Consider the following 27,577-nt stretch of genomic DNA (forward strand, 5'->3'; position numbering starts at 1 on the left):
CGTTACCTGCATGACAGACAGCTGTCGGCAATGGTCACCTGTATGAAAGACACCTGTCCACAGACTCAGTGAATCAGTCAGACTCTAACCTCTACAAAATGGCCAAGAGCAAGGAGCTGTCTAAGGATGTCAGGGACAAGATCATACACCTGCACAAGGCTGGAATGGGCTACAAAACCATCAGTAAGACGCTGGGCGAGAAGGAGACAACTGTTGGTGCCATAGTAAGAAAATGGAAGAAGTACAAAATGACTGTCAATCGACAAAGATCTGGGGCTCCACGCAAAATCTCACCTCGTGGGGTATCCTTGATCATGAGGAAGGTTAGAAATCAGCCTACAACTACAAGGGGGAACTTGTCAATGATCTCAAGGCAGCTGGGACCACTGTCACCACGAAAACCATTGGTAACACATTACGACATAACGGATTGCAATCCTGCAGTGCCCGCAAGGTCCCCCTGCTCCGGAAGGCACATGTGACGGCCCGTCTGAAGTTTGCCAGTGAACACCTGGATGATGCCGAGAGTGATTGGGAGAAGGTGCTGTGGTCAGATGAGACAAAAATTGAGCTCTTTGGCATGAACTCAACTCGCCGTGTTTGGAGGAAGAGAAATGCTGCCTATGACCCAAAGAACACCGTCCCCACTGTCAAGCATGGAGGTGGAAATGTTATGTTTTGGGGGTGTTTCTCTGCTAAGGGCACAGGACTACTTCACCGCATCAATGGGAGAATGGATGGGGTCATGTACCGTACAATTCTGAGTGACAACCTCCTTCCCTCCGCCAGGGCCTTAAAAATGGGTCGTGGCTGGGTCTTCCAGCACGACAATGACCCAAAACATACAGCCAAGGCAACAAAGGAGTGGCTCAGGAAGAAGCACATTAGGGTCATGGAGTGGCCTAGCCAGTCACCAGACCTTAATCCCATTGAAAACTTATGGAGGGAGCTGAAGCTGCGAGTTGCCAAGCGACAGCCCAGAACTCTTAATGATTTAGAGATGATCTGCAAAGAGGAGTGGACCAAAATTCCTCCTGACATGTGTGCAAACCTCATCATCAACTACAGAAGACGTCTGACCACTGTGCTTGCCAACAAGGGTTTTGCCACCAAGCGACGAAATTTGGTTGCAGGTTTTGTTTCGGCTAAAACAACCAAAAATGGTTTTGGCCATCCTCTAGCACAGAGCTCCATAGAACGACTGTGATAAATAAGTACAAATTTAACTGAAAACCAACCGGAAACAAACTGCTGGAGTGGCTTTTCTGAAAATATTTGCAAAATGCAGTATTTAAAATGGACAAACTCTGGAGCATCCTTGCTGTGGTTCTCCATGCAAAAGAGAGTCCATTGGGCCAAACACAGGAGCTGCAGGGGCCTCCAAGGGTTAGATCAAGACTTGCCTTTGTACTTGCCCATAGGAGATTTCCTTTGAGAGAGTGGTAGTCAAACCATTGCCATCATTGCTCTGTTCTTGATGGAGCCATCTTTGTTTACTGTCAGACTTGATGTACTGCCTTTCACAACAAATATAATAAAACAGTTTACAATACTATATAATTAGGAAAGGAATGCCAGATACCAGCAAAGAGAAACCTGAGACTTGAAGTTGGGAGCACAGTTTTCTCTGAAACCAAGCGACGAAATTTGGTTGCAGGTTTTGTTTCGGCTAAAACAACCAAAAATGGTTTTGGCCATCCTCTAGCACAGAGCTCCATAGAACGACTGTGATAAATAAGTACAAATTTAACTGAAAACCAACCGGTAACAAACTGCTGGAGTGGCTTTTCTGAAAATATTTGCAAAATGCAGTATTTAAAATGGACAAACTCTGGAGCATCCTTGCTGTGGTTCTTCATGCAAAAGAGAGTCCATTGGGCCAAACACAGGAGCTGCAGGGGCCTCCAAGGGTTAGATCAAGACTTGCCTTTGTACTTGCCCATAGGAGATTTCCTTTGAGAGAGTGGTAGTCAAACCATTGCCATCATTGCTCTGTTCTTGATGGAGCCATCTTTGTTTACTGTCAGACTTGATGTACTGCCTTTCACAACAAATATAATAAAACAGTTTACAATACTATATAATTAGGAAAGGAATGCCAGATACCAGCAAAGAGAAACCTGAGACTTGAAGTTGGGAGAAATTGAACGGATAAAATACAAAAAAGAGAGAAAGCTGAAAGCAGATCATTGTTAGATATATAATTTTAGCTTCATCTATGCAGTACTGCACTGAAATAGTGCATAATAGCTGTGCACTAGGTATAGTCATATCTTGGTGCTATATTAGTCCTCCACAGATGATGATTTAAGGTGTATATTTCATGTCGGACATGTATAAGGAGATAATGAGACATATTTTCAAAGCACTTACCTTCCAAAGTTCCATAGGTTTCTATGGAACTTTGGAAGGCTAAGTGCTTTGAAAATATGCCTCAATGTACAGTAAGCTGATGGTGCCCTTCTTATGAGTAAATGGGTACTAACGTTTTCTTTACAAAAAAAAAAGTCTGGATAGGGATATTACAGATGGAAGCAATTTCCTTTTTCATATCTGTAATATACCAAACATAATATACAGTGCCAATACCAAAACAAACAAAACAGGAATTTAGACCTTGTATTGAGCAAACAGAACCGATACAGAGGAGGTCATCAGTTGTACAGTAAATGTTTGTTTTTCCACACAGTTGACTGACATGGAGAGCACCCTACAGAACTGCATATTTTATTTCAATGATTTTTTATTGATGATTCAACAGAACAAACATCCGGTAAACTCAGTTTACAAAAAATTGAGAATAAAGGCACCTGATCAAAGCAAAGCAATAATCTCATCATCAGAACTTTTAACATTCCCTCCCCCCCTTCAGAATGTATTACTCTCATCCAATGCCTTGAAACATTTTCCTTAAACAAACATAAGTCGGGCAATCAGGTAGCCAATACCATATATAAACAGTCCCAATGATCCCATAACATGCCCCCCCCCCGCTCGCTCACAACCAACCACACTAGAACAGACCTCCCTCCCTGATTAATGGCCCTACACTTTTATGTTAACTTAGTAAATATACAAACTAATGCCATATGTTACAGTGAGCTTAAAAACAAACATTGCGATTGACAATTTATCAGTATTCCTGAATTGCACATTTTAAACAGCATAAGAACATAAGTGTTGCCATACTGGGACAGACTGATGCTTCATCGAGCCCAGTATCCTGTTTTCCAACAGTAGCCAATCCAGGTCTCAAGTACCTGGCAAGATCCCAGAATAGTAAGACAGATTTTATGCTGCTTATCCTAGAAATAAGCAGTGGATTTTCCCAAGTCCATCTTAATAATGGCTTATGGACTTTTCTTTTAGGAAGCTATTCAAACCTTTTTTAAACCCTGCTTAGGTGACTTCTTTTACCACATTCTCTGGCAGTGAATTCTAGAGTTTAATTACACGTTGAGGGAAGAAATATTTTCTCCGGTTCGTTTTAAATTTACTATTTAGTAACTTTATTGTGTGCCCCCCAGTTCTAATATTTTTGGAAAGAGTAAACAAGCGATTCACGTCTACCTCCCTTCAGCCATCTCCTCTCCAAGCTGAAGAGCCCTAGCCGCTTTAGCCATTCCTCATAGGGAAGTTACCCCATCTCCTTTATCGCCCTTCTCTGTACCTTTTCTAATTTCGCTATATCTTTTTTGAGATGCAGTGACCAGAATTGCACACAGTATTCAAGGTGCAGTTGCACCATGGAGTGATACAAATGCATTATAACATTCTGATTTTTGTTTCCCATTCCTTTCCTAATAATTCCTAACATTCTATTTGCTTCTTTAGCTGCTGCTGCACACTGAGCAGAGGGTTTCAGTGTATCAACGATGACACCTAGATCTTTTTCCTCTTTCCCACATGCATCACATTGCTGTTGCTCACATTAAACATCATCTGCCATTTGGATGCACAGTCTTGTAAGGTCCTCCTTTCAATTTTTCACAATCCTCTTGCAATTTAACAACTTTGTGTCATTGGCAAATTTAATTACCTCACTAGTTATTCCCATGTCTAGATCATTTATAAATATGTTAAAAAGCAGCGGTCCCAGCACAGTCCCCTGGGGAACCCCACTGTCTACTCTTCTCCATTGAGAATATTGACCATTTAACCCTATTCTCTGTTTTCTATCTTTTAATAGGTTTTTAATCCACAATAGGACATTACCTCCTATCCAATGACTTTTTTTCTTCTAATTTTCTCAGGATTCTTTCTTGAGGTATTTTGTCAAATGCCTTTTGAAAATCCAGATACATAATATCGACTGGCTTACCCTTATCCACGTTTATGCACACCTTCAAAAAAATGTAGTAGATTGGTGAGGCAAAATTTCCCTTCACTAAATCTGGTTGGCTTTGTCTCATTAATCCATTCTTATGTATATGCTCTGAAATTTTGTTCTTTATAATGGTCTCTACCATTTTGTCTGGCACGGACGTCAGGCTGACCGGTCTGTAATTTCCTGGATCACTTCTGGAACCCTTTATTAAAATTGGTGTTAGTTTGCTCACCCTCCAGTCTTCCAGTACCGTGCTTGATTTTAAAGATAAATATTACTAACAATAGCTCTACAAGTTCATTTTTTAGTTATATCAGTACTCTGGGATGTATACCATCCGGTTCAGGCGATTTGCTACTCTTCAATTTGTCAAATTGCCACATTACATCTTCAAGTTTTACAGAGATTTGTATCAGTTTCTCTGACTCATCAGCATTGAATACCATTTCTGGCACTAGTATCTCTCCCACATCTTCCTCGGTGAAAACCGAAACAAAGAATTCATTTAATCTTTCCGCTATGACCTTGTGTTCCCTGAATGCCCCTTTTACCCCTTGGTCATTTACAGTCCAACTGGTTCTTTTACTGGCTTCTTGCTTCAGTATATCTAAAAAAGCTTTTAGTACGTATTTTTGCCTCTGTTGCAGTCTTCTTTTTGAAGTCTCTCTCTTTGTCTTCCTTATCAGCGCATTGCATTTGACTTGCCATTCTTTATGCTCCAGAGAAGTGTAGGCTTGCAAAGGGCTAATCCCTCGCATGTTCTAAAGACCAATTTTCTGAACACTAATTTAGGAATCGTACATTATTTTATTGCAACACAAGCTAAATAATGAGATACAAATGCATGCACAGCACTTCATTATTATGTAAAATGTATAATGCTGCTTGTGCTCAACTTCACAAGCTGCATTATTTTTCCTCCCCAGGAGTACCAGGCTGCTAACATGCAGCCTGATGCTCCCCAGAGGCCATTCTAAAGGGGGCAGAGGTGAAGTAATTGGTGCCTGCCCACCCCAGACCTCTCCTGCTGTCCTTATTTGGCAGCCTGAACCCTAGTGGTAGTAATCACAAGACTGCATCAGGGGTCAGAGGTGCCTGTTTGATGTCCATAGGAGAAAGGTCTGTTCCAGAGACAGTGGGTTGTCTTTGGTGGGGGGGGGGGGGGGGGGGGGGGGGGAGCACTGGAATCACATGACCTTCATTCTCTATAAGACACTGGTCACAAGTTGGGGCCTCTTACCTGTATTATCGCAGCCAGGAATATGCAATGTTCTGGCTGCAGCAAAGCAAATTTATCTATACTGTATGAGTTGCAGGATAGTGATTCCTGCAGTAAATTAAGCAGTGGTAAAATGCAGTATTTTACTGCAGCTTAGTAACCAAGCTCCTATAAATTGCTTAACAACTTAAAAAGTGTCCTTAATGTTAACCCCCATTCCTAAAAATCCCCTGGCAAAAATAAAAAATGTAACAATTTACAGTCCAGCGGCCGCTATCTCTTTGATTGAGGGCATAGTCACTCACCAATTTATGGGATTATCTGTCCTTCTTTTCCCTTCTTCACCATTCATGATCCAGTTTCAGCACGGAAACAGTCCTAACCACATTAATTGCTAACTTCAGGAAAGAAATTAGCCTAGGCAGGAAGATCATCCTTATGCAATTTGATATGTCAAGTGCATTCGGTGTGGTAGACCATAATTTGCTACTTGCACTGATGGACAACTTAGGGTCTGTCCTAAATTGTTTCTGAGGATTTTAAAAATATAGATCTTATCAAGTCAAATGTCTTAAATTCCATCTCTCCACAATGGGCTTCAGACTGTGGAGTACCACAGGAATCCCTCCTTTCACCCATCTTATTCAATATTATGATATCCCCCTTAGGAAAGATGCTGGATGCCCATGGTTGTAATAATTTTATTTATGTAGATGACATAGAGGCATATTTTCAAAACACTTAGCCTTCCAATGTTCCATGTGGAAACTAAAAAATAATTGTGCATCTCTTCCCTAATATGTTTAGAACCTTAATAAAGCACCTTCAAAATTTCAGTAAATTGATGTTCAACAACTCTCTAACCAACTACTTATTTGTTTAAAGGAGGAAAAAGACCTCGGAAAACTGTGGCAAAACCCCCAATGGACCCGCTTAATCACAGATGTCTACCAACAACCTTGCAACAACCGTAATGATCATTCAAAAAACCTCCATGCTATGTAAAGTGTCAAAAATTAAAGAATCATTTCATCAAAGCAGTCTTCATAATATTTGGCAAAATACAATGCAAAAAATAGTGGAAAATACTTATCTTAATAGGAGTACTTGTCCCAGTATTGAGTCATGCGGTTTTTGCATAAAAAAGTAAGTGTGGTCCTGACTGGGACCCATTTTGCTTCCGGCTTCTGGAGACCCACTGTGTTACCAATTAGAGAGTTGATGAAAATCAATTCACTGAAATTTAAGGATGTTTACCTTTTTTTTTTTTTTTTATCTGGGTTTTTGATAGAACCTTAGTACAAACATGAGTATTGCCACACTTCGATTATTGCAATGCTATTTATGCTGGCTGTAACGAATCGTCCTTGAAAAAATTGCAGACAGCTCAAAATAAAGCAGCCAGATTAGTCTACAAGGCTATGAGATTTGACAGTGCAGCCCCTTTGCTTATAAAGTTACACTGTCCTCCTATTCAAAGCCAGAATAACATTCAAACTATGTACATTTGTTTTCAAAACTCTATATGGCTTAACCCTTGATTATATGCAACCTTTAATTGGTCTCCCAATTCGAAACACACTCCCTGGTTCAAGAGATTATCTAACCCTTCACTATCCCAGTTGCAAAAATGTGATCTACAAGCCAATCTGTATGTCTGGATTCGCTTACCTCTGTACTAAATAGTGGAATTCCCTCCTGAAATTCATCAGATGGGAACCTAATTATTTGATATTCTGGAAATACCTTAAAGCCTTTCTGTTTAAGCAGTGTGTCACAGATGATTATAATTTATTTAAACCCCCTAACTGTAGGATTATTCGAATTTATCAGTTCCATTCTAATTGTTGTTATACAATAAACTATAAATTGTTACCTCTTTGTGTCTAGCATTCGTTTTCCATATTACATATTGTAATAATTGGCATTTTCTTTATTACTACTTAATGTTTACTATCCCACATCACTTGTACTGTTATCTATATATATATAAAACTCACCCTCAACGTTCTATAGACAGTGACGTCAGTGAAGCCAAGCCCTGACTTCCTTCAAAAAGGTTCGAAGGTTCGTGGTGGTGAAGCCACCAAAATCGCTCCGGGCCCCACCCTCGTGGGCGGAGCAATGGCAGAACAGCGAAGGGGTTGGCAGGGGGGTGGGGTGGGAAATTGCTCCGGACCCCGCCCTTGCGTCAAACGTCATGATGTTGAGGGCGGAGCAATGCCAGAACAACGAAGGGGTTGGCAGGCGGGGGGGGGTGTTGCCGACGAAAACCTTGATGGCAGAACAACGAAGGGGTTCACAGGGAGGGAGGCGGGGGGTTGCGAAATCGCTCCGGGCCCCGCCCTCGCGTCATGACGTTGAGGGCGGGGCAATGGCAGAACAACGAAGGGGTTGGGCAGGGAGGGGGGTGTTGGTGACGAAAACCTTGCTTGCGCCCGTTTCATTTGCTCAGAAACAGGCCTCTTTTACTAGTTTACAATAAGTTGTTAGCCACATTGAACCTGATCTATTGGGATAATTTGGGATAGAAATGAAATAAATTGTTTTTTTTGTTTGTTTACTTTGTTTTCAGGACTTTTGTAAGGGGTTGAAACTTTGCTTGTGACAATAATGCCTGATGACGTGCCACTGTTTGACCCCCAACTTCTGCAGGAGCTTGACTGGAGCCAGAATGCTGCTCTGTTTTCTCCGGCTGTGTGTCCTAAGAATCCAGGAGACGGCCTCATTATGAGGCCACTATGCACAGCTGACTGGAGTAAAGGTACTTTCTGTGGTTATTGCACACAGTAGCTTACAGTTTGCACAGCATTTAGCCTGCATGAAAACAGCATTTCTTTTTAAATCTCTTGGCATTTCTTTGTATCTGTGTTGTGAAAATGGGAGATAATATATAAAATTGCATTATATATTTGTATTTTGCTCACATCTTTTCATTAGTAACTGAAGTTGAGTTAAATCAAGCACAGTAGTAGATATTTCCCTGTCTCCAGAGGAATTACAATTTTAGAGCCCAGTTTATTAACCTATGTAAACGATTAAAGGGTTTTGCTTACTAACTAAGCACATCAAGTGCATTAACACATGTTAGGAAATGAGGCCCTTAGTTTGTATCTGGGTAATGGAGAGTGAAGTGATGTGCCTAGGTCACAAGGAGGATCAGAATTTGAACACTGGTTTCCCTGGTTCTCAGCATGCTATGGAGTGTTGCCACGATTTGGGTTTTTGCGAGGTACTTGTGACCTGGCTTGGCCACTGTTTGGAAAACAGGATACTGGGCTAGATGGACCATTGGTCTGACCCAGTATGGCTACTCTTATGTTCTTAATTGTTAGAGTGTTCTCCATTCTGTTCTTCCTGTGAATATTTTTTAATGGGTGTTCTTAATAAATCTCAGTGTCTGCTTGCAAACATGGCACTGCACATCTTGGTTTACAGTAAAGGCACTTCAGATAGTGATGCCTCAAGCAAGAGATCAGTTAAGGCTTGTGGGATTGCAGAGTGGGCCATGTAGTCCTCCTCTGCCATTATGTTCTGTTTCTCATCTGCCCGTCACTAACTGGATCGTCTTTTCTTGGGTAGCAACATCTCTGAAATTGAGGTGTCATGGGTTGAGAGTGAAAGAGGTAGAAACAGGATTAATCTAAGGAAGTATTTCTTTATGGAAGGGATGGTTGATGCATGGGACAGCCTCACAGTGGAAGTGGTAGAGATGAGTACGATATCTGAATTCAAAAATGTATGTGATAGGCACGGAGGAGCTCTGAGGGAGAGGAGGGGTTGTAGAGTGTTTATTTACACCTTATATGTGTGTAAACAAAGAAACTGACACCTATTATAAAGAAGAATAATCAAAAAATTTTTATTTTTTTCAACTGTCCTCCCTTGGACAGAGGCAGCATGAGAACATCACACTGGAAGCAAAGTATACTCACAAAATATAAATTTAGCAGTAATACAGAGATATATGTTTGCTCAGCAGTAATACAGAGATATATGCTTGCTTTGCTGTGCTCTGCTTTGCTTTGCTTGTTTCACATATAAGTTGCTCTGTTTATATACACTTACTTTCATACTGCACCCAATGTGTGCACGTCAGCAACCCTTTTCTTTGAAGCCTGTTCTCACATTTCTTATCTACAAATGCCAGCTACATTCTTTCTGCTACCTTGCACAGACTTTCTCCTCCGTCTCTACTCCACTGCCCAGGGCTACATAGCTCAAGGCTATTTCCATGACAACCATATTGCTCTCATATGTTTGTGACTCATAGTTCTTTTGCCTTAATACTTGCACTTCACTGACCATAGGAACTTTCTACTGTTTCACTGGTTCACATTATATTTTACAAGAGCTGCTTAGTTGATATGGATGGGCAGATCCAATAGGCTATATGGTCTCTCTATCTACTGTCATTTTCTATTTTTCCTAGCACTGCACAGCAGATGCACAGAATTCATATTTGTTTTACTTTTATAAAACAGGGTTTTTCAAAGTGCTCGGTCAGTTAACGAAAGTTGGAGATGTTACCCTTGAGCAATTTGTCAGTGAGTACAATTTGATTTTAATATTCTTGTATGATTTTTGCATTCATAGGCAATTGATTTTATAAGCAGTTTGTATACTGCTCTTGGTTAAAGATTATACAAATTTATGCTCATTTGTTGACAGATGTGAACAGTGAATTACTACCGTCTTGTCACCTTTGTGTTAATTTGTAGTGTGAGATTGCTGGAATAGGGGAAAGCTAAGGAAGCTGGGAATAATCTTCTTTCCTTTAGTGACTTTCCAGAGAAGCTTTGTGCCATTGTGGAAAGTAGGTAAATTTTGAGAAATAAAATTAATTGTACCACAGGAGATCAGTAAAACTGGTCTTTTATTAGAGTTGCATTCTTGTTGACAGGAAGGGAAGACTGAGAAAGAAATCTCTGTTCTTCCAAGTCCCCCTGAAGTTTGACAATCCAAATGTTCATATTTATACACTCAACCACATATGAGGTAATCAATCGATCTACACAGAATACTATAGCATCAGCAAAATGTCTTTTTACAATGCTGTATTTAATCTAAAAGCCTAAAGTATAAGGGCATAGTATAATGGGAAAAGCCGATTACATAGTATTTCTCGACTACACTTAATAATAGTCTAACATTTGTAACCTGTTCTCTTTAAACACAGTATGATTTACTTTTCCAAAAGAAGCTATGTCATAAATATTGGTCAGTTTCAGACCTTCTTTAATCTCTTATCTAAAGGCCTTTCTTTGTCAAGATAAAGAGGTCTGTAGTAAACAGTGCGTTCTATTTGTACATACTGGCATTCTTTCCACAATATAAAGTGGAATTTGGTAAACTAGCAATTTGTCAATAACTCAGTAAAGACAATGTCTAAAAATGTTTTTCAGGCAAAAATGTTAACTTTTCCAGTTCCACACTCATCACTGTAAAAATCAAGGAGAGACTTTCAGAATATGAATCTATTTTCTGTCCACAAGCATGATATAATCAGATACACTGTGGGTAATGTTATCACATGGTACCTGGACCAGACAGCTTTCCCAAAGCTCAGAGCTATGTATAAAGATCTGCACTGTGGGTAAGAAGGCCTACCCAACTGTCTCCTCAGTTCTGTTTTGTTTTGTTTTCCTACTCTGCCAAATAGGCATAAAAACAATTTTTCTCTCTTCATGAATCTTCCAATATTGTTTTTAATTGCTTTCCTGTATTACCAAAAATTATTTTTCTTTTCACTGTGGAATATGCTGCAGACCAGGTCAGGATTCTGGTTATGCCCTTAATATGGTAGAAAACTAGAATGTTGCAACACCCATTCCAGATATTTTACTTATCTGGTTGCAGACAATGGCCAGGCTGAGTGCAAGTATTGTGGAAGGCTGTCTCTATGAGCTTAAAATATCACCTCAATCAAGTCTACAGTCATTAGTACGAGGTAGCAAAGAGGCTGCTGCTTGCTCACAAAGAACTAGAATATCTGTGCAGAGATCAGCTGGTACTGCACACTCCAGTAGACTTTCTGTGGCGTTTGCCCCTATATCCATGTGCAGTGGGTTTAAAAGTCCAGCTACATGCAAGTCTCACTTAAGGCTTCTTGGCCTAAAGTGCAGGTGTCTTCTATGCAGTCATATAGGTAAGTTTATGGCAACTTCAAAGGGGCTCTCTAAAGCGCTGAAGATGTGCCATCACCTCAGCACATCTGGCCTTCAGAACGCAGCCATTAAGCAAAAATAAACACATGGTTCTTTTGGGCTTATCTATGCCAGTGTTTCCCAAGTTGGTCCTGGAGTACCCCTTGCCAGTCACGTTTTCAGGATATCTGCAGTGAAAATGCATGAAAGATTTGCATATAATGGAGGCAGTGTATGCAAATCAATTTCATGCATTTTCATTGTGGATATCCTGAAAAACTGACTGGCAAAGGGGTACTCTAGGACCAACTTGGGAAGCACTGATCTATGCCACCTAAAAGATCTTGGTGACCATAGCGCTAAAAAAAAACCTAAACAAAAAACTAAAAGGAGCAGCTGCAAAGGTTAGAAATTTAAATCAGGCATGAATATTGTTTAAAAATACCATCTTGGAAGCCCAGACCAAATGTATTCCATCTCTGTATATAAAAGGCACCACCAACGTTCTAAATGAAGCCTCCAGCCGGAAGTGTGAAGGGGGAGAGATATCCGGTTTCCCCATGAGTGTCTGCTCCGCCCTCGCTCTCTCTGTAACACAAACAGTGAAGGAAAACACAGCAAAGCACGAAATCAAATTGCTCTCTCTGTAACAGTGAAGGATTCAGAGGGGGGAGGGGAGAGAGGGCAGAAGCCCTCACTATCTCTGTAACATAAACACAGTACAGCAGGAAACTTAACACTGAAGGACTCGACTCCGAGGGGGGAGGGGACAGAGAGGACAGACAGCACAGGGGAAGGGACACGCACACAGAAGAAAACCTTGCTAGCCCCCGTTTCATTTGCATCAGAAACGGGGCTTTTTTTACTAGTGTATTAATAAAGGTGGAAAGAGCAAATGACAGCCAGCATGGTTAAAAGGTGAAGTGAAAGAGGCTAATGGAGCCAAAAGAACATCTTTTAAAAAATGGAAAAAGGGTCCAGATGAAGAAAACAGCAGTATATGCTATGACAAGTTAGATGCAAAGCATCGATAAAGGAGGCTACAAGAGAATATGAAGAGAAACTTGCTTCAAGGCAAAAACACACAGTAATTGCTTTTTCAGGTATATAAAAAGCAGAAAGCCTGTGAGGGAGCCAGTGGAACCGTTATATCATCAAGGAGTAAAAGAGGCACTAAGAGAGGTAAAGGCCATAGCGAAGAGACTGAATGATGACTTTGCTTTGCTCTTCACTGAAGAGGATGTCTTCCTGTGCCAGAAGTGTCTTTCAAGGGTGACAATATGGAGGAACTGAAACAAACCTTGATAAACCTGGAAGATGTACTGAGTCAAATAGACAAGTTAAAGAGCAATAAATCACCTGGACCGGATGGTATACACCCCAGGGTACTAAAAGAACTGTAACATAAAATTGCTGTTAGGGAAGAAACTGATGTCACGGCTCTGAATGGCAGCCTGATCCTTGAGCTCCTGCTTCTTCACTAATTTAACTTGCTTAATCCCTTTCCATCAGCCTTTGCATTAGCCTTACCTGTGTTTCTGAAGTTTTGGAAAGGCAATATTATGGCTTCCTAATCTAAAACTGGTACTAAGGAGAATGGTTAAGCTCCCCCATAAGTCGGAACCCAAGCCTTCCTTGCATCATACATCACCAGGCCCTGATTCTCTGTCTTAAGTCAGAGTCTTTGCAGTCAACGACTGAACATCAGGAGGCTGCCTCCTCTCACAGCATGTCTCAAGGTTTTAAGCAGTATTTCATGGAAATGCACCAAGAGTTGAAATGCACGTAGGAAGAGTTTTTTATTTTTTTTTATTTTTTTTTATTTGTATGAAGTCTTTATTGATAGAGAATATAGCAATCCAGTAAAGTATGACAAGATAAGCCTTAGGTCCTAGTACATAAAACTGAACAGAAATCAGAGAGAACATAGTGAAAAATACATCGTTCAGGTAACAACTCATTGCTATATCCATATTCCCAATCCCGGCTACTGAAAGAACTAAGAGACCTGAACTGCGAGGCCATAAAAACTTCAAGGTTTATAAAACTTTTGTCAAAAGATAACAAGACCCAAACCCCTACCCCCCTCAATCCCCCCCCCCTCCCAATCCGGACCTGCATCATTAATTCTCACGCCTACATCATTTGCGAGTATGGCGGAGATAAGTATCCCATGTTGAGCGCCACTTAGGCGTTAGATTTCGTCTTTCAGCCATGAGCCGCTCCATCTCGCAAACATACCCCATCTTTCGGAGCCATCTATCCAGCGGTGGGACCACTGGTAGTTTCCAAGAGGCTGCTATTACAATTCTAGCTGCACACGTGGCATAGCGCAAAAGAGCCTGTTGGGTGGGAGAAAATCCCGCCACTCTTGCCGAGAAAAGGAAAATGGTTGGATGCCAGGGAATCGTTCGACCCAGCCAAATCTGCAGTCTACTTCGAACCATTTTCCAAAAGGCTCTAATCTTCCTGCAATGCCACCAGATATGACCCATGGTTCCCTTGAGACCACAGCCCCTCCAGCACAAGCCCGACAAGGCAGGGTAAATGCGCTGGAGGCGCTCCGGTGACATATACCACGAAACAGTACTTTGATAGCATTTTCTTTAAAAGGTACATGAGACGACACCCCCGCCGCAGCCCGCTCCATTCTCTCCCATGCCTCCTCCTCTATTTCTATACCCAGCTCTCTCTGCCAACTCTTCCTATGCATGGTATGTCGAGGTATAGACTGATTAAGAATGTGGTGCAATCGGGATATCAACCCACCTGACATGGTCTGTCCCTCACAAAGTTTTTCTAAAGTTGAGTGTTCCCTCTGTATCACCTCCTGAACTGCCCGAGTCTTAAGGAAATGTGTCAATTGAAGATATGCATATTCATCAGTCCCCACTACCGGGAATTGCTCACGAGCCGTCTGGTATGGCATAAGGGACTCCCCTTCAAATAATTGACCCCATGTCTGCAAACCCCCCTCATACCACCTTGTAAATGGTCCTACTTCAGTTCCCGGGTAAAACAAAGGATTGTGTGCTATCGAGGACAGGCGAGACAGTGTACATTGACGCTTTGGAAAAAGACTATCCCAGTTGGTAAAGGTTACATATACAGAAGGACACAAACCCTCCCCCAAAGACCTAAGAGTACTCGGCATCCACATAAGCGCTTTCAAGGGCCGTGCTCCCACTGTAGACTGTTCTATATGCACCCACTGCCTGTCTGAGTAATCCTGATACCATTCCACTGCCGCACGAGCCTGCACTGCCCGATGGTACCGAGCCAAGTTGGGGACCCCAAGTCCTCCCCTGTTTTTCTCCTGATACAGAAAAGCTCTTGCTAGCCTAGGGCGTTTACCCGCCCAAATGAACCGCACAATACGGTCTTGCAATGCAGCTAAAAATTTTCGGGGCATCTCTATTGGGAGGGCCTGGAACAGGTACAGCAGGCGCGGCAGGATATTCATCTTAATGGCGGCTATACGGCCAAACCAGGAAAGTCCAATATCTCCCCAGCTCTCCATATCCTCAGCAAGTACCCGGGACAAACCCTTATAGTTTGCAGTAAAGAGTTCCGAAAGCTGAGCAGTGATATTCACTCCCAGGTAACGAAGACTCTGAGGGGCCCACCTAAAAGCATATAATGATTTGACCTCATCCACAATTCCTACTGGGAGAGTCACATTTAAGGCTTCAGTTTTTGACATATTTACTTTAAACCCTGAAACTACAGAATACTCTTCAATGTCCCTCATGAGCTCAGGGAAGGTAGTTAGTGGTCTAGGGACAAACAGCAGCACATCGTCCGCGAATAAGGACAACTTATGTTCTCTCCCCCCTATGGTTATGCCAGTGAACCCTGGGTTAGATCGGACCCTTGATGCAAACGGTTCCATAACCATAGCGAACAGTAGCGGAGAGAGAGGGCACCCCTGCCTGGTACCCCTATGTAGAGCAAACATATCAGAGTTACCTCCATTCACTCTAATACACGCTTTGGGTGAGCTATAAAACGCTTGTATCCACCCTCGAAACTGTGGCCCTATCCCAAATGTCTCCAACACTTTATACATGAAGGGCCAGTGCACCCTATCGAAGGCTTTTTCAGCGTCCAGGCTCAGGAGACACAGAGGCCTACCTAGTTTTTTAGCTAAATACATGATATCGAGTACTCTCCGCGTATTGTCTGTTGCCTTTCGGTGTGAGACAAAGCCCACCTGATCAGGATGTATTATTGCAGGGAGTAGAGGTCCCAACCTATTAGCCAGGACCTTAGCTAATATTTTGGCATCAGCATTCAAGACCGAGATAGGGCGATACGATCCACATTCCACATGGTCTTTATTAGGCTTAGGTAGCACAGCTATCCATGCCTCCAGCATAGAGGAGGGAAGCGACTCCCCCTTCCCAATTTGGTTAAACAACTCGGCTAGTAGTGGTGCTAATTCGGGGGCAAATTTCTTATAAAATTCGTTCGGGAGGCCGTCCAACCCCGGGGATTTACAGGATGGCAAATGCTGGATTGCTCGCTGAATTTCAGCCGAGGAAACAGGTTCCTCCAAAGTTGCTCTCTGTTGAGGTGTCAAAGATGCAAGGTCACTCTCAGCTAAATATTCTGTGATGGATTCCGCAGAAGGGTTAATCTCCCTGGCGTACAACTCCTGGTAAAATTCAGCGAAACGCCGCCTTACGGCCTCCGATGTGTTCAGAATATCCCCCCGCTTCCCCCGGATATGTGTGACCGCCCGTATCACCCTTTGCTTGCGTAACCGTATGGCCAAGAGTCTGCCTGCTTTATTAGTAAATTCGTACGTCCGGGCCGTCATTTTGGATTGAAGCTGGCATAAGTGGTCTGAGTAAATAGAGTCTAGCTGAAGTCGCTGGTTACGCAATTCCTCCAGAGTGGCCTGGGACCCACTTGCCTTATGTCTCGCCTCTAGCGCCCGAATCTTTTCCAAACATTGTGCCAGTTGTTTCCTACGTATCCTTGCCCGTTGGCTAGCTATCTTTAAAAAGTAGCCCCTGGACACCGCCTTCATTGTATCCCACACAATACTAAGGGAGGGTCCCGAGTCTTTGTTCAGTTCCAAGTATTCCTTCAACACCCTCCTATAGCCCTCCACTACCTCCCCCTCTTGCAACACATTAACATTAAGTGCCCATCTCTGATCTTTAACCTCCACCTTAATAGAAGGTAACGTCACCCAGACAGGCGCATGATCAGAAATCGTCACATTCCCAATGCCTGCTCTCGGGCCCCGCTCTGAGAGCGTTACATCAAGGAAGATATAGTCAATACGGGAGTAAGATGTATGTACTGAAGAGAAGTAAGTGTAGTCCCTCACATGTGGATAACTAAGCCTCCATACATCCAGGGTTCCCAAGGAAAGGGCCAGCGATCCCAAGGCCAAAGAGTCCCTATTCCCCACTGACTGGGCAGTTCCAGACCGATCCAATACCGGGTCCATGACCCCATTAAAGTCACCCCCCAGGATCAGAGAGCCCCGGGCGAATGTAGCTAGGAGATTCTTCACCTTTGTGTAAAATGCCCCTTGGTGATCATTAGGTGCGTATATTGAAGCTAAAGTTATGTCCACCTGATCTATGTTTATGTGTAAAAACAAAAAACGCCCCCCAGGGTCTCGTTTAATTTTAACTATTTGGGCAGGTACCTGTTTGTGAATCAAAACCGCCACACCCCTTTTCCTAGAACCATCCACAGATGAGGCAAAAAAAACCTTTGAGTATTGTGACTGGTATAGGAGTCTCTCATCCCGCTGGCGGAGGTGCGTCTCCTGCAACAGTACTATATGAGGCTTCAAATGCTGGAGCTCTTTAAATAGTTTTTGCCGTTTTTGGGGCATGTTCAAACCTTTTACATTATATGATAAAACCTTTATATCTGCACTCATAACTGACATTTAAGACCAGACGGACATTCCAACATGGCCCACTAAATGCTTCTACGTTCTTCCTCACTTTATGCAAGTCCGGACCTCCCCCCCTCCCCCCCCACATCCGTACACCAGTCAGGGAAACAAGTCCCCTAAATGGGAAAAAAGAGAAAATAACCCACAACATGCCAGGCATCCCACCTCCCCCCCCCCATCCCATCAGCCACCTCCCAATTACCCTCAGGTCCCCATGCCCATTTAAACATTTCCAATTTGAACAGCTCTCATACAAACCCCATTTATTTCCCATTTCTTCATGCCACTTTACACATTACCCACCCGCCACATCACATTAATCTCCTTCACATCTTAAGATCCCCTCTAGTTTAAGTTCTCCCCAACAGCTAAACAGATGTTCATTCGGATCCCAAGTTAGGACCTCCTCGGAACATTTGGAAGCAAAAGAGAGAGGAGAGAAAGAAAAACTTCTATGCTTAATATCAACAGTCAGTTATACCACACCATTTCACCTCTTGTCCGTCTCACCCTCTTATTTGCAAAGTCAAGCACTACAGACCCCAAATGAGTTACTTCACCAAAGTTCAGGTTCCCTCTGCTGCAACCCGCCGCTTCGAGTTGCTCTTTTTATTGGGTTCGGGAATCCGTTGCCACTTTTGCAATTTCGCTTTAGTGGCGGGTGCCACCGCTCCCGGAGGTGTGCCTGAATTCACCAGCCCCGCCGCATGCAGGGACGCCCAGGCGTCTGGCAGTGAGCAGGCTCTATGCTTAGCCCCTTTGATTGTAAAGATCACCGAAAAGGGGAAGCCCCATCTATAGGCAATACGTTCCTTTATGAGGACATCCAGTGCAGGCTTCAACAACCTTCTCTGTTGCAAAGTGAACTGGGACAAATCTTGATAGACAGAGACCTTTGCTCCGCCAAATTCCAAATTCTGTGTTTTCCGAGCACAACTTAGTATCTGCTCCTTAACTTCAAACTTATGGAACCGAACAATGATGTCTCGCACTTTATTATCTTGTCGCGGGCCCAAGGCTCTATGCGCTCTGTCCAACTCAATGGGCGCTGCATCTGCCTCCTCGTCACCCAGCAATGAGGCACATAAGGTATGCACAATTCGAGAAACATCCTCCGTATCTCCTCCCTCGGGGACTCCACGAAAGCGGAGATTATTTCTCCTGCCCCGGTTTTCAAGATCGTCAATTTTGTAGGTTAGTTCCTGGGTTTTACGGTCAATTTCTTGTAATTTTGCCTCGTGTGAAACCAGGGATTCCGCATGCTCTTCCAGTCTCACTTCCACGTCCTCCACTCTGCCACCCAGTTCTTTTAAATCAGAGCTCAGAACATCCATTCGTTCCAGTATTTCATCTTTTGATTTTTGAATGTTTTCTTGAATGCCGGTTAGAATCTGCCGAAGTTCAGCTGAGACTCCCTTTTTTGCCGGTGGCTTGCGCGATTCTGCCAACGAAAGCGCCGAATCTGAGTCGGATGGTGAGCCCGGCGCCATTACCTCGTGGCGCTTTGAGGCCCGACTGGAACCGCCGCCTGCAGGCTTCTCCGGTTCTTTAATTCGCGACGACTGTGCTTTGCTCATTTCGGATGGTTGTCAGAGTCCGTGGGAACGTGCTATTCGCCGTTCAAAACACCCGATGGCTGCTTTTTATTGCTTTTTATGGCCTCGAGGATCGGGAGCTATCGAGCTAAGCTGCCATCAGCAGCGGTGACGTCACTTCCTCCCGTAGGAAGAGTTTTTGGAGAAAATTAAGACTGTACATGGGAACCTTAGAGAGTTGGACTTGGAGACCAGCACTGATAAGCATACTGAGGCTCTAGAAACACTGTGCACTCAGACAGGATCTCGCTGTACACAATATGAAGACATGTTGCTTAAATGTGATGATTTGGAGAGTAAGGGGTGACGGAAAAATCCCAGATTCCAAGGAGTTCCTGAGGAGTGGAGGATGTTCTGCCATTGTGCTTTGCACTTGATTTCTTGGCAGGGACAGGGATGCAGCCCCAGTTGAGCTCAAGCATGTACTGGGTCAGCCCCCCCCCCCCCCCCCCCCCCCCCCCCCCCCCCCCCCCCCCCATTGAACCACCCTATGGACATTGTGGTGCAGTTTGCCCAGTATGCTGTATAGGAGAGTGCATTTATCAGCAAGCTTGTCAAAAGAGCGCTTTATATTATCAGGAGGCTTCAGTCCAAGTGATCTAGGGTTTTACTGTGCAAGCGGCGAGTTCGGCGAGTCCATACCGAAGACTCCAGTGCACATCCCGACGGGAGCGACCCGAGAGCGAGTCCTCCGGGAGAATCCTGAGGGTTGTCGGACCATCTGCAGGACGAGTTGGACTGGGACTCCCCCAAGCTGAGAGACGATCCGTGACGCTGACTCCAGCAGATAGCAAGGGAGATCCGAGGTCGTATTGCGCGGCTTCGAGCGGTCATCCCTGGCCGCTCCATCCGCCCAGCACTGCGATCCAACCTGCGGGGTCGGCCTCGGGGCCTACCTGAGACCAATGGGACCGGCCACCGGAGACCACTTCATCCAGGTGCGCGGGGGCCTACCTGAGACCAACGGAGCCGGCCACCGGAGTGCCGGAGACCACTTCATCCAGGCGCGCGGGGACCTAGGAAGAAGCTGGAATTCGGAGAACCAGGAGCAGCGGAATGTCCCTGGTAGTAAAGAGGATGGCGAGCACGCTTCTTCCAAGAGCACGGTGAGATGGCCTGAGCCAGCCACGCGACCGGTGCTGCCACGCGGCGAGCAGAGAAAATAAAAATAAAGAAAGAATAAGAAAACCCGATGATTGGGAACTTAGCCCTTTTGGGAGGAAGCTCCTACTCAAAATAGATTGATGGTATAACCTAGACCTTCTGCCTGTACAATTTAACTCTTTGCTGGCTGTAACATTGTAACACTGTAACATAGTAGCAAAGAATTCTTGTGATAAATTGCAAGGATAGATGCTTTAGTTGAATGGCTACTTTGTTTACTGAAATATTGTGGTAAGAAACTTTTAAGAATCTGATCAACATAATTATCTCAATTCCTGCTATTCTTACATGCATCCCTAGATCTTTTAAATGCTTGCTTTTAGCTGCCCACTTCTAAATGCTTCTAAACTGCCTTGCATTATAAATGATATGCTACACTTATATGTTTAAATGTTCACTTAACTGTATTAATTGACTTTTAAACACATGCATATAACTTTGCTTAATTGACTGTTGCTAGGACTTTGGCTGTTTTCTGTTGCTGATGGGATCAGCGGCAATAGAACTACACATAATTCTGCTTGCCTACCTGATTGTAGCTGGGACTTTTGCTGTGTTCGTTGGCCGATGGGATCAGCTGCAATAGAGCCACACATAATCATGCTTACCTGCTTGATTGTAGCTGGGACTTTTGCTGTTGTCTGTTGCCGATGGGAACAGCTGCAATAGATCTACACATAATTTGCTTGCTAGCCTGCTTGATTGCTGCTGGGACTTTCTGTTATTATGCTTGTCTGCTGCCAGGATTTTTACTAATCCTCCTGCTTGCTTGCTGCATGTTTGCTTTGAATGTACAGGAATAGCGGTTGACGGAGCTAACCCCCCTGATGAAACTATGTGAAACATGTTCCAAGTCAGAACCTGGGCAGTGGCACTGTCGATTTGAAATCCATCATTTGTACATACTTTACACCCACATCTCAGACTGAAAGGCTGCTGCAGTTTGAGTTCTGGGTTGTAGTCACAATTTAGGGCCCAATAGACGCACCGCACACATTACACTGTATATCCTAGGCACTGTCACTTTAGAAATCGCTGCAGTGTCTTCATTGCTGATATGTACCCCAGCAAAATAACCTTAATTATCTGCTGCCTCATCATATTCATACAAGTACAAACAATCCACGACACACCTAATAATAACCTCACACCGCACAAACCACACACCGCACACACACTAATCATGCCCTCAAGAAACAACAACAAAGTCCACTACAACCCTAACACCCACAGTCACCAACAAGGAATGATAAAAAGAGAAAGCACCGCATCCACATATCAAGAACACAGACAACTGATAAAAATAAATACAAACCTGAACTCAAGGGAGCAATACCAATTAGTAAACGTGGGCTACTCTAATGCTAGATCAGTAATCGAAAAAACCACAACGATAACTGACTGGATAACAGCAGATGACCTTGACTTTCTTCTCATTAATGAAACCTGGACTCATAACGCCAAAGACCCAATAATCCTAGAGCTTTGCCCACCAGGGTACAAATGTATCCATTGGGCAAGAGAAGGAAAAAGAGGTGGAGGAATAGCCATAATTTATAAAGCCCAATTCACAGTCACAACAACAGCGGAATCAATCCTTCCCCAACTCGAAATAGCCTCAGTCAGGATCAACCACCCCAACCTGCACGACCAACTAAATATAATCCTATTTTATAGACCTCCGGCCAAATGGCAAAATGCCCAGGCACACTTCATGGACTTCATATCAAATACCTGCTTGTCTTACCAAAATATTCTTATAGTGAGAGACATCAGCCTTCATCTGGAAAATATAAACACAAACAACGTACACGAATGCAAGGAATTCCTTCAACTTTGGGATATCCACTGGCCTAATATGCAACCCACCCACAAGAAAGGACATACATTAGACATCATAACCCACAAATTTTCACCAGAAGAGAACATCAGAATAAAAGACACAAAATGGATAGCCATACCATGGTCAGACCACTACAAGGCAAACACATCGCTCCTCTGGAAAACAAAAGCAATACAACAAAAACAAGAAAAAAGGACATACACTACAAGAGGCAAGATAGATCCGCTAAAATTCTGGCAACAAATATACACCGACGAATGGACAACAACTACAGACGCACCCCAATTTTTACAGGAGTGGGATAAAAGATGCAGAACAGTGCTAGACAAAATAGCACCACTCCAAACTAGGACCTCACATAGGAAAAGTTCAATCCCTTGGTTCAACGAAGAGCTGAAAGAACTAAAAACACAGGTAAGAAGACTAGAAAGAGCTTGGAGAAAAAAACAAGACGAATACACGCTCAAAGAATGGAAACAGACGCAAAGGAAATACAAATACAAAATCAGACAAGCCAAAAGAATGCACTACAGAACTATAATAGGACCAAATTACAAGGACACGCACAAACTCTTCTCACTTGTAAACAATCTCCTAGACACCACACTGGTCACTTCAAATAGCACAGAAACCCCATCGGCTACTAACCTAGCAAAATATTTCAAAGAGAAAATCATAAAGCTCCGACGCATGATTCCAATCACTACCACTGAATATACAAGCATCCTTGAATGCCTAGACCCGAAACCTGGGGAATATCCAGCGGACAGATCATGGACCAACTTTGACTTGATTACAATGGATGAACTCACACACTGGCTTGGAAAATACGCCAAATCTCAATGCAAACTTGACATCTGCCCGATTAGCTTACTAAAAGCTGCCCCCAAACAATTCAAAATAGACCTCACGAACCAACTGAATTACAGACTCCTAAATGGTCTCTTCCCTAAGGACAAAGGAAATATCCTTCTCACACCATTGCCAAAAGATGCCAAGAAAAGCACGATGGACCTAACAAACTACCGACCAGTCGCCTCCATCCCGCTCATAACAAAACTGATGGAGGTCATAGTGACGAAACAACTCACGGAATACCTAACCAAACACTCAATTCTACATGAGTCTCAATCAGGATTCAGATCAAACCACAGCACTGAAACTGTACTTGTGTCTGCAATGAATTCATTCAAAAAAACAATTGCAACCGGCAAAAATATACTCGTACTACAATTCGACATGTCTAGTGCTTTCGACATGGTAGACCATGAAATATTACTACACTTATTAGAATATTTTGGAATCGGAGGCCCAGTTCTCAACTGGATCAAAGGCTTCCTCACCACCAGGTCCTACCAAGTAGTAACGAACAATGACAAATCACCACCCTGGACACCGGAGTGTGGAGTTCCTCAGGGATCCCCCCTCTCGCCAACTATTTTCAACCTGATGATGACACCACTGGCCAAATTACTAGCAAATCAGAACCTTAACCCCTATATATATGCGGACGACGTGACAATCCCCGTTCAAAAATAACCTAAACGAAATAACCAACGAGATCAATCAGAGCCTCCACATCATGCACTCTTGGGCGGACTCATTCAAGTTAAAACTGAACGCAGAAAAAACTCAATGTCTGGTTCTCACATCCCAATACAACACAAGCAACTATCCTACCATAACCACACCTTACTGCACACTTCCCATCTCAGAAAATCTGAAAATTCTGGGAGTCACTATTGATCGAAACCTCACACTCGATACCCATGTGAGGAACACAACGAAAAAAATGTTCTACTCAATGTGGAAACTCAAAAGAATAAAACCTTTTTTCCCTAGATACGTCTTCCGCACCCTGGTACAATCACTAGTGATAAGTCACCTGGACTATTGCAATGCTTTGTATGTAGGATGTAAAGAACAGACCATTAAAAAGCTCCAAACAGCCCAGAACACCGCAGCCCGTCTCATTTTTGGAAAACCCAAATACGAAAGCGCAAAACACCTAAGAGAGAAACTACACTGGCTCCCGCTCAAGGAACGAATTGAGTTCAAGATCTGCACGACCATATACAAAATCATTCACGCAGAGGCCCCAATCTACATGCTGAACCTAATAGACTTACGGGCTGATCTTCTGGCATTTCTGGGTGGTAAGTTCCTCAACTTGAACTTCCCCAGCAGTAAAGGAACCAAATACAAACAGGCATATGCTACTACCTTTGTGTACAAAAGCACACAGCAATGGAACGCACTACCCAAGACCCTGAAAACCACGGACAACCTAACCAACTTTCGCAAATCTTTGAAGACATTTCTCTTCAACAAAGCCTACAAAAAGAATCCTTGATGAATCAAACTACAAATCTTTGAAGACATTTCTCTTCAACATAGCCTACAAAAACAATCCTTGATGAATCATACTACTCCGTACATCACCCAAACGCTCTAAAACACTTCGACACGACCTTACCCATTACCTTCTAATTAATTCCTCTTTTACTTCCAATTTATTACCGACTGTATCTAATACTATGTAATGATCATACCAAATTAACACCCTGTAAGCCACATTGAGCCTGCAAAAAGGTGGGATAATGTGGGGTACAAATGCAATAAATAAATAATTTGCTTAAAGGACCTCCATTTCCTTGCAGTATGGGCTTCAACTTGATTTGTAGGTGGTGTTTTTACTTTTAGGCTGGGGGGGGGGGAGGAGGGTTATAGCTGCCTGGGCTTTTATGTCTCAATTGGAGCAGTTTTTATTGGGGAGGGAATAGTAGTAATTTGATTCTTTCATGCTTGGGGAGGGATTCGTTTTGTATTCTGAGTGGGATGTTTATTTTCTTTTGGGTGGTAGGGGTGTTCTCCAACGACTGTGTTATTTCCTTAGAACCATAGAAAAATGTAGGCAGATAAAGACCATATAGCCTAGCCAGTCTGTCCATCCATGCCATTTACTCTCCCTATCACTCCATTAGAGATTCTATGTACTTGTCCCAAACTCTCGTGATTTCAGATAATGTTTTCATCTCCACCACTTCCACATGAATTTACCACCCTTTCCTTGAAGAAATATTTCCTCAGGTTACTTCTGAGTCAATCCTCTTTCACCTTGATCCTATGCTCCCCCCACCCTCATTCCAGAGCTTCCTTTCAATTGAAAGACTTGCCTCCTGTGCATCCAGAGAACTTAAGCTGCAAGCTCTCCCTATCTGCCAAACCTTTATCTGCTTTTTGACTACCTCCCTTTGGGTGGAAGGCTTCAGTACTAGTTCAGAAATGGCAAGCCATCACAATGGGTTGCTGGGTACTTATTGTTTGTTTATCATTTATTATGTTTACTATACCACCTCTTGAACTCATCAAAACAGTTTACAATACATTAAAATATAGTTTAAAAAACAGCTAAAACTAAAAGGAACGCCATCACAGAGATAGGAAAGCACAAACACTCAAGATCAATCAAATGACTCGCAACATCCAGTTCAAAGTACATTTTACAAGTAATTTATTAAAGTGACTCACTGTAGAGCATTTAATAACTCAATGTGAAATTGAAGTTGATCAAAAGCTACAGTTCCAAGTATCTTAGAAAAGGAAGATTAGAGACAGGGCAGTAATTATTAGGTTGTAGTGAATCTAGAGTAGATTTCTTCAAGGTGGGTTTAATAAGCGCATGTTCAAGCGATGTTGAAACTACCCCTGAGGTCAAACGATGAGATATCAAAGCAGGAAGGAATGGGGGAAGTCTTGAGGAAGATTTCATTCAGCTAATCTGATAGAAATGGATCCAGGGAACAAAGTCACATTAAGTTGGGACAACATCTTAGATACCGATGAAGGAAGGACACATGAAGGAGCAGCAGCGGAAGAAACAGACTTTGATGTTGATAGAAATGGTACCCAAAGCTTCTTTATGTTAGAAGTAAAATGTCATGTTAAATCTTCAGAGGTAAGATGAGTGGTTGACAAGTCATCAGATGGAGATGAGATAAGTGTATTGAAGATTCAGACAAGCTATTTAGTAGAGTTTCCTGCTTCATGAATCTGTCTAGAAAAGAAGCTTCGTTGCTAAGCGGGTTTGAGCAATAGAGTATTGCTTTCGTCAAAGCTTGAGAGATTTATCTGATCCTATATTTAGGCCAGAGACGTTCAGCCCTTCTAGCTTGGCACGTACATAGATGTAGGTCAGGATGAAACTATAGCTGATGGGTTTTTTTCTTGCGTTTCTGGACAAACGTTAATGGTGCTACCTGATCAAAGACTGTTTTCAACGAAGAGTTTCAGGTAGAGACCTGCCCATTGATCTGAATTTAAAGGAAATCCTCCAGAAAGGAGTCTTGAAGTGAAGGAAGAGAAAGAGGGTCAATACGACTTTAGACACCTTGACCAAAACCCCATAGAAGAGGTAGATGGCAGAAGAGGAGTTTAAAGAAACTTGAAACAAGACACAGAAGTGGTCAGACCAAGAGACAGGAAAAGTTCTTAGTGATGAAATTTGAATTGAAGAATTAGAATCCATCATAACTAAATCAAGTGTGGGACCAACGGAGTGTGTAGAGACAACATGCTGTTTAACACCCAAGTCCTCTATCGGAGAAATAAAGCTTCTAGTCCACGGATGAGATGGATAATCCACATGGATGTTAAAATGTCCAAGTATTAGAAGATTTGGAAACTTTATTGACGTGTCTGCTAGGGACTGATAGCAGTGGCGTAGCTAGCGTAGTTGACACCCGGGGCCGGTCATTTTTTTAACACCCCCCCCCCCCCCCCCGAAATCCAGTACTAGGCATACCGAGAATACACAACACTCAGGACCTATAGAGCAATTCTACCATACCATAAGCAGTCATTTCTACAAATCACACAAGGAAAAGGAAAGCATCTTAAACACTACAGTGAGCACTAGAACATTAATTCACCTATTGTAAAACGAAAACAGACAGATTAGTACAGATCGTCGATCCTGCACAGTCAATGCCAACCGAAAGCCATGTCTTTTTCACAAATAGATACACCCTAATCCACTATAGAATAAGTAATCATAAACTTTCTATTTAGACAAAAATTAAACTGAACCCCCGATGCCAGACTCTGCATACAATGCAACACCACAGAAACAGAAAATGTCCTCTAGTACTGTGCAAAATATAAAGACAGCAGATGTAAATTTGAAAAAACTAACAAATACCAATCACCACTTTACAAATTAACAAATAGAAATAAAATAAATAATATCATTTTATTGGACTAATACATTTAGCTTTCAGAGGCCAAAACCTCCTTCCTCAGGTCAATTCAGTATAGTACTGTTAGTGTCCTATCCTGACCTGAGGAAGGGGGTTTTG

At 42.9% G+C, this 27,577-nt stretch overlaps 1 protein-coding gene across 2 annotated transcripts in view; it reads left to right on the forward strand.

Annotated features, from left to right (window-relative positions):
* GNPNAT1 (glucosamine-phosphate N-acetyltransferase 1) overlaps positions 1-27,577 on the forward strand; it is a 76,250-nt gene that overhangs the window by 19,316 nt on the left and 29,357 nt on the right. For both annotated transcript variants that reach the window (XM_030198573.1, XM_030198574.1), the window contains exons 2-3: positions 8,122-8,310; positions 10,031-10,093. In XM_030198573.1, coding sequence (XP_030054433.1) covers positions 8,160-8,310; positions 10,031-10,093 — 214 coding nt within the window. In that variant the 5' untranslated portion in view covers positions 8,122-8,159. The remainder of the gene's footprint in view (positions 1-8,121; positions 8,311-10,030; positions 10,094-27,577) is intronic.

The sequence above is a fragment of the Microcaecilia unicolor genome, chromosome 3 (genome assembly GCF_901765095.1).
Source record: "Microcaecilia unicolor chromosome 3, aMicUni1.1, whole genome shotgun sequence".
NCBI lineage: Eukaryota > Metazoa > Chordata > Amphibia > Gymnophiona > Siphonopidae > Microcaecilia > Microcaecilia unicolor.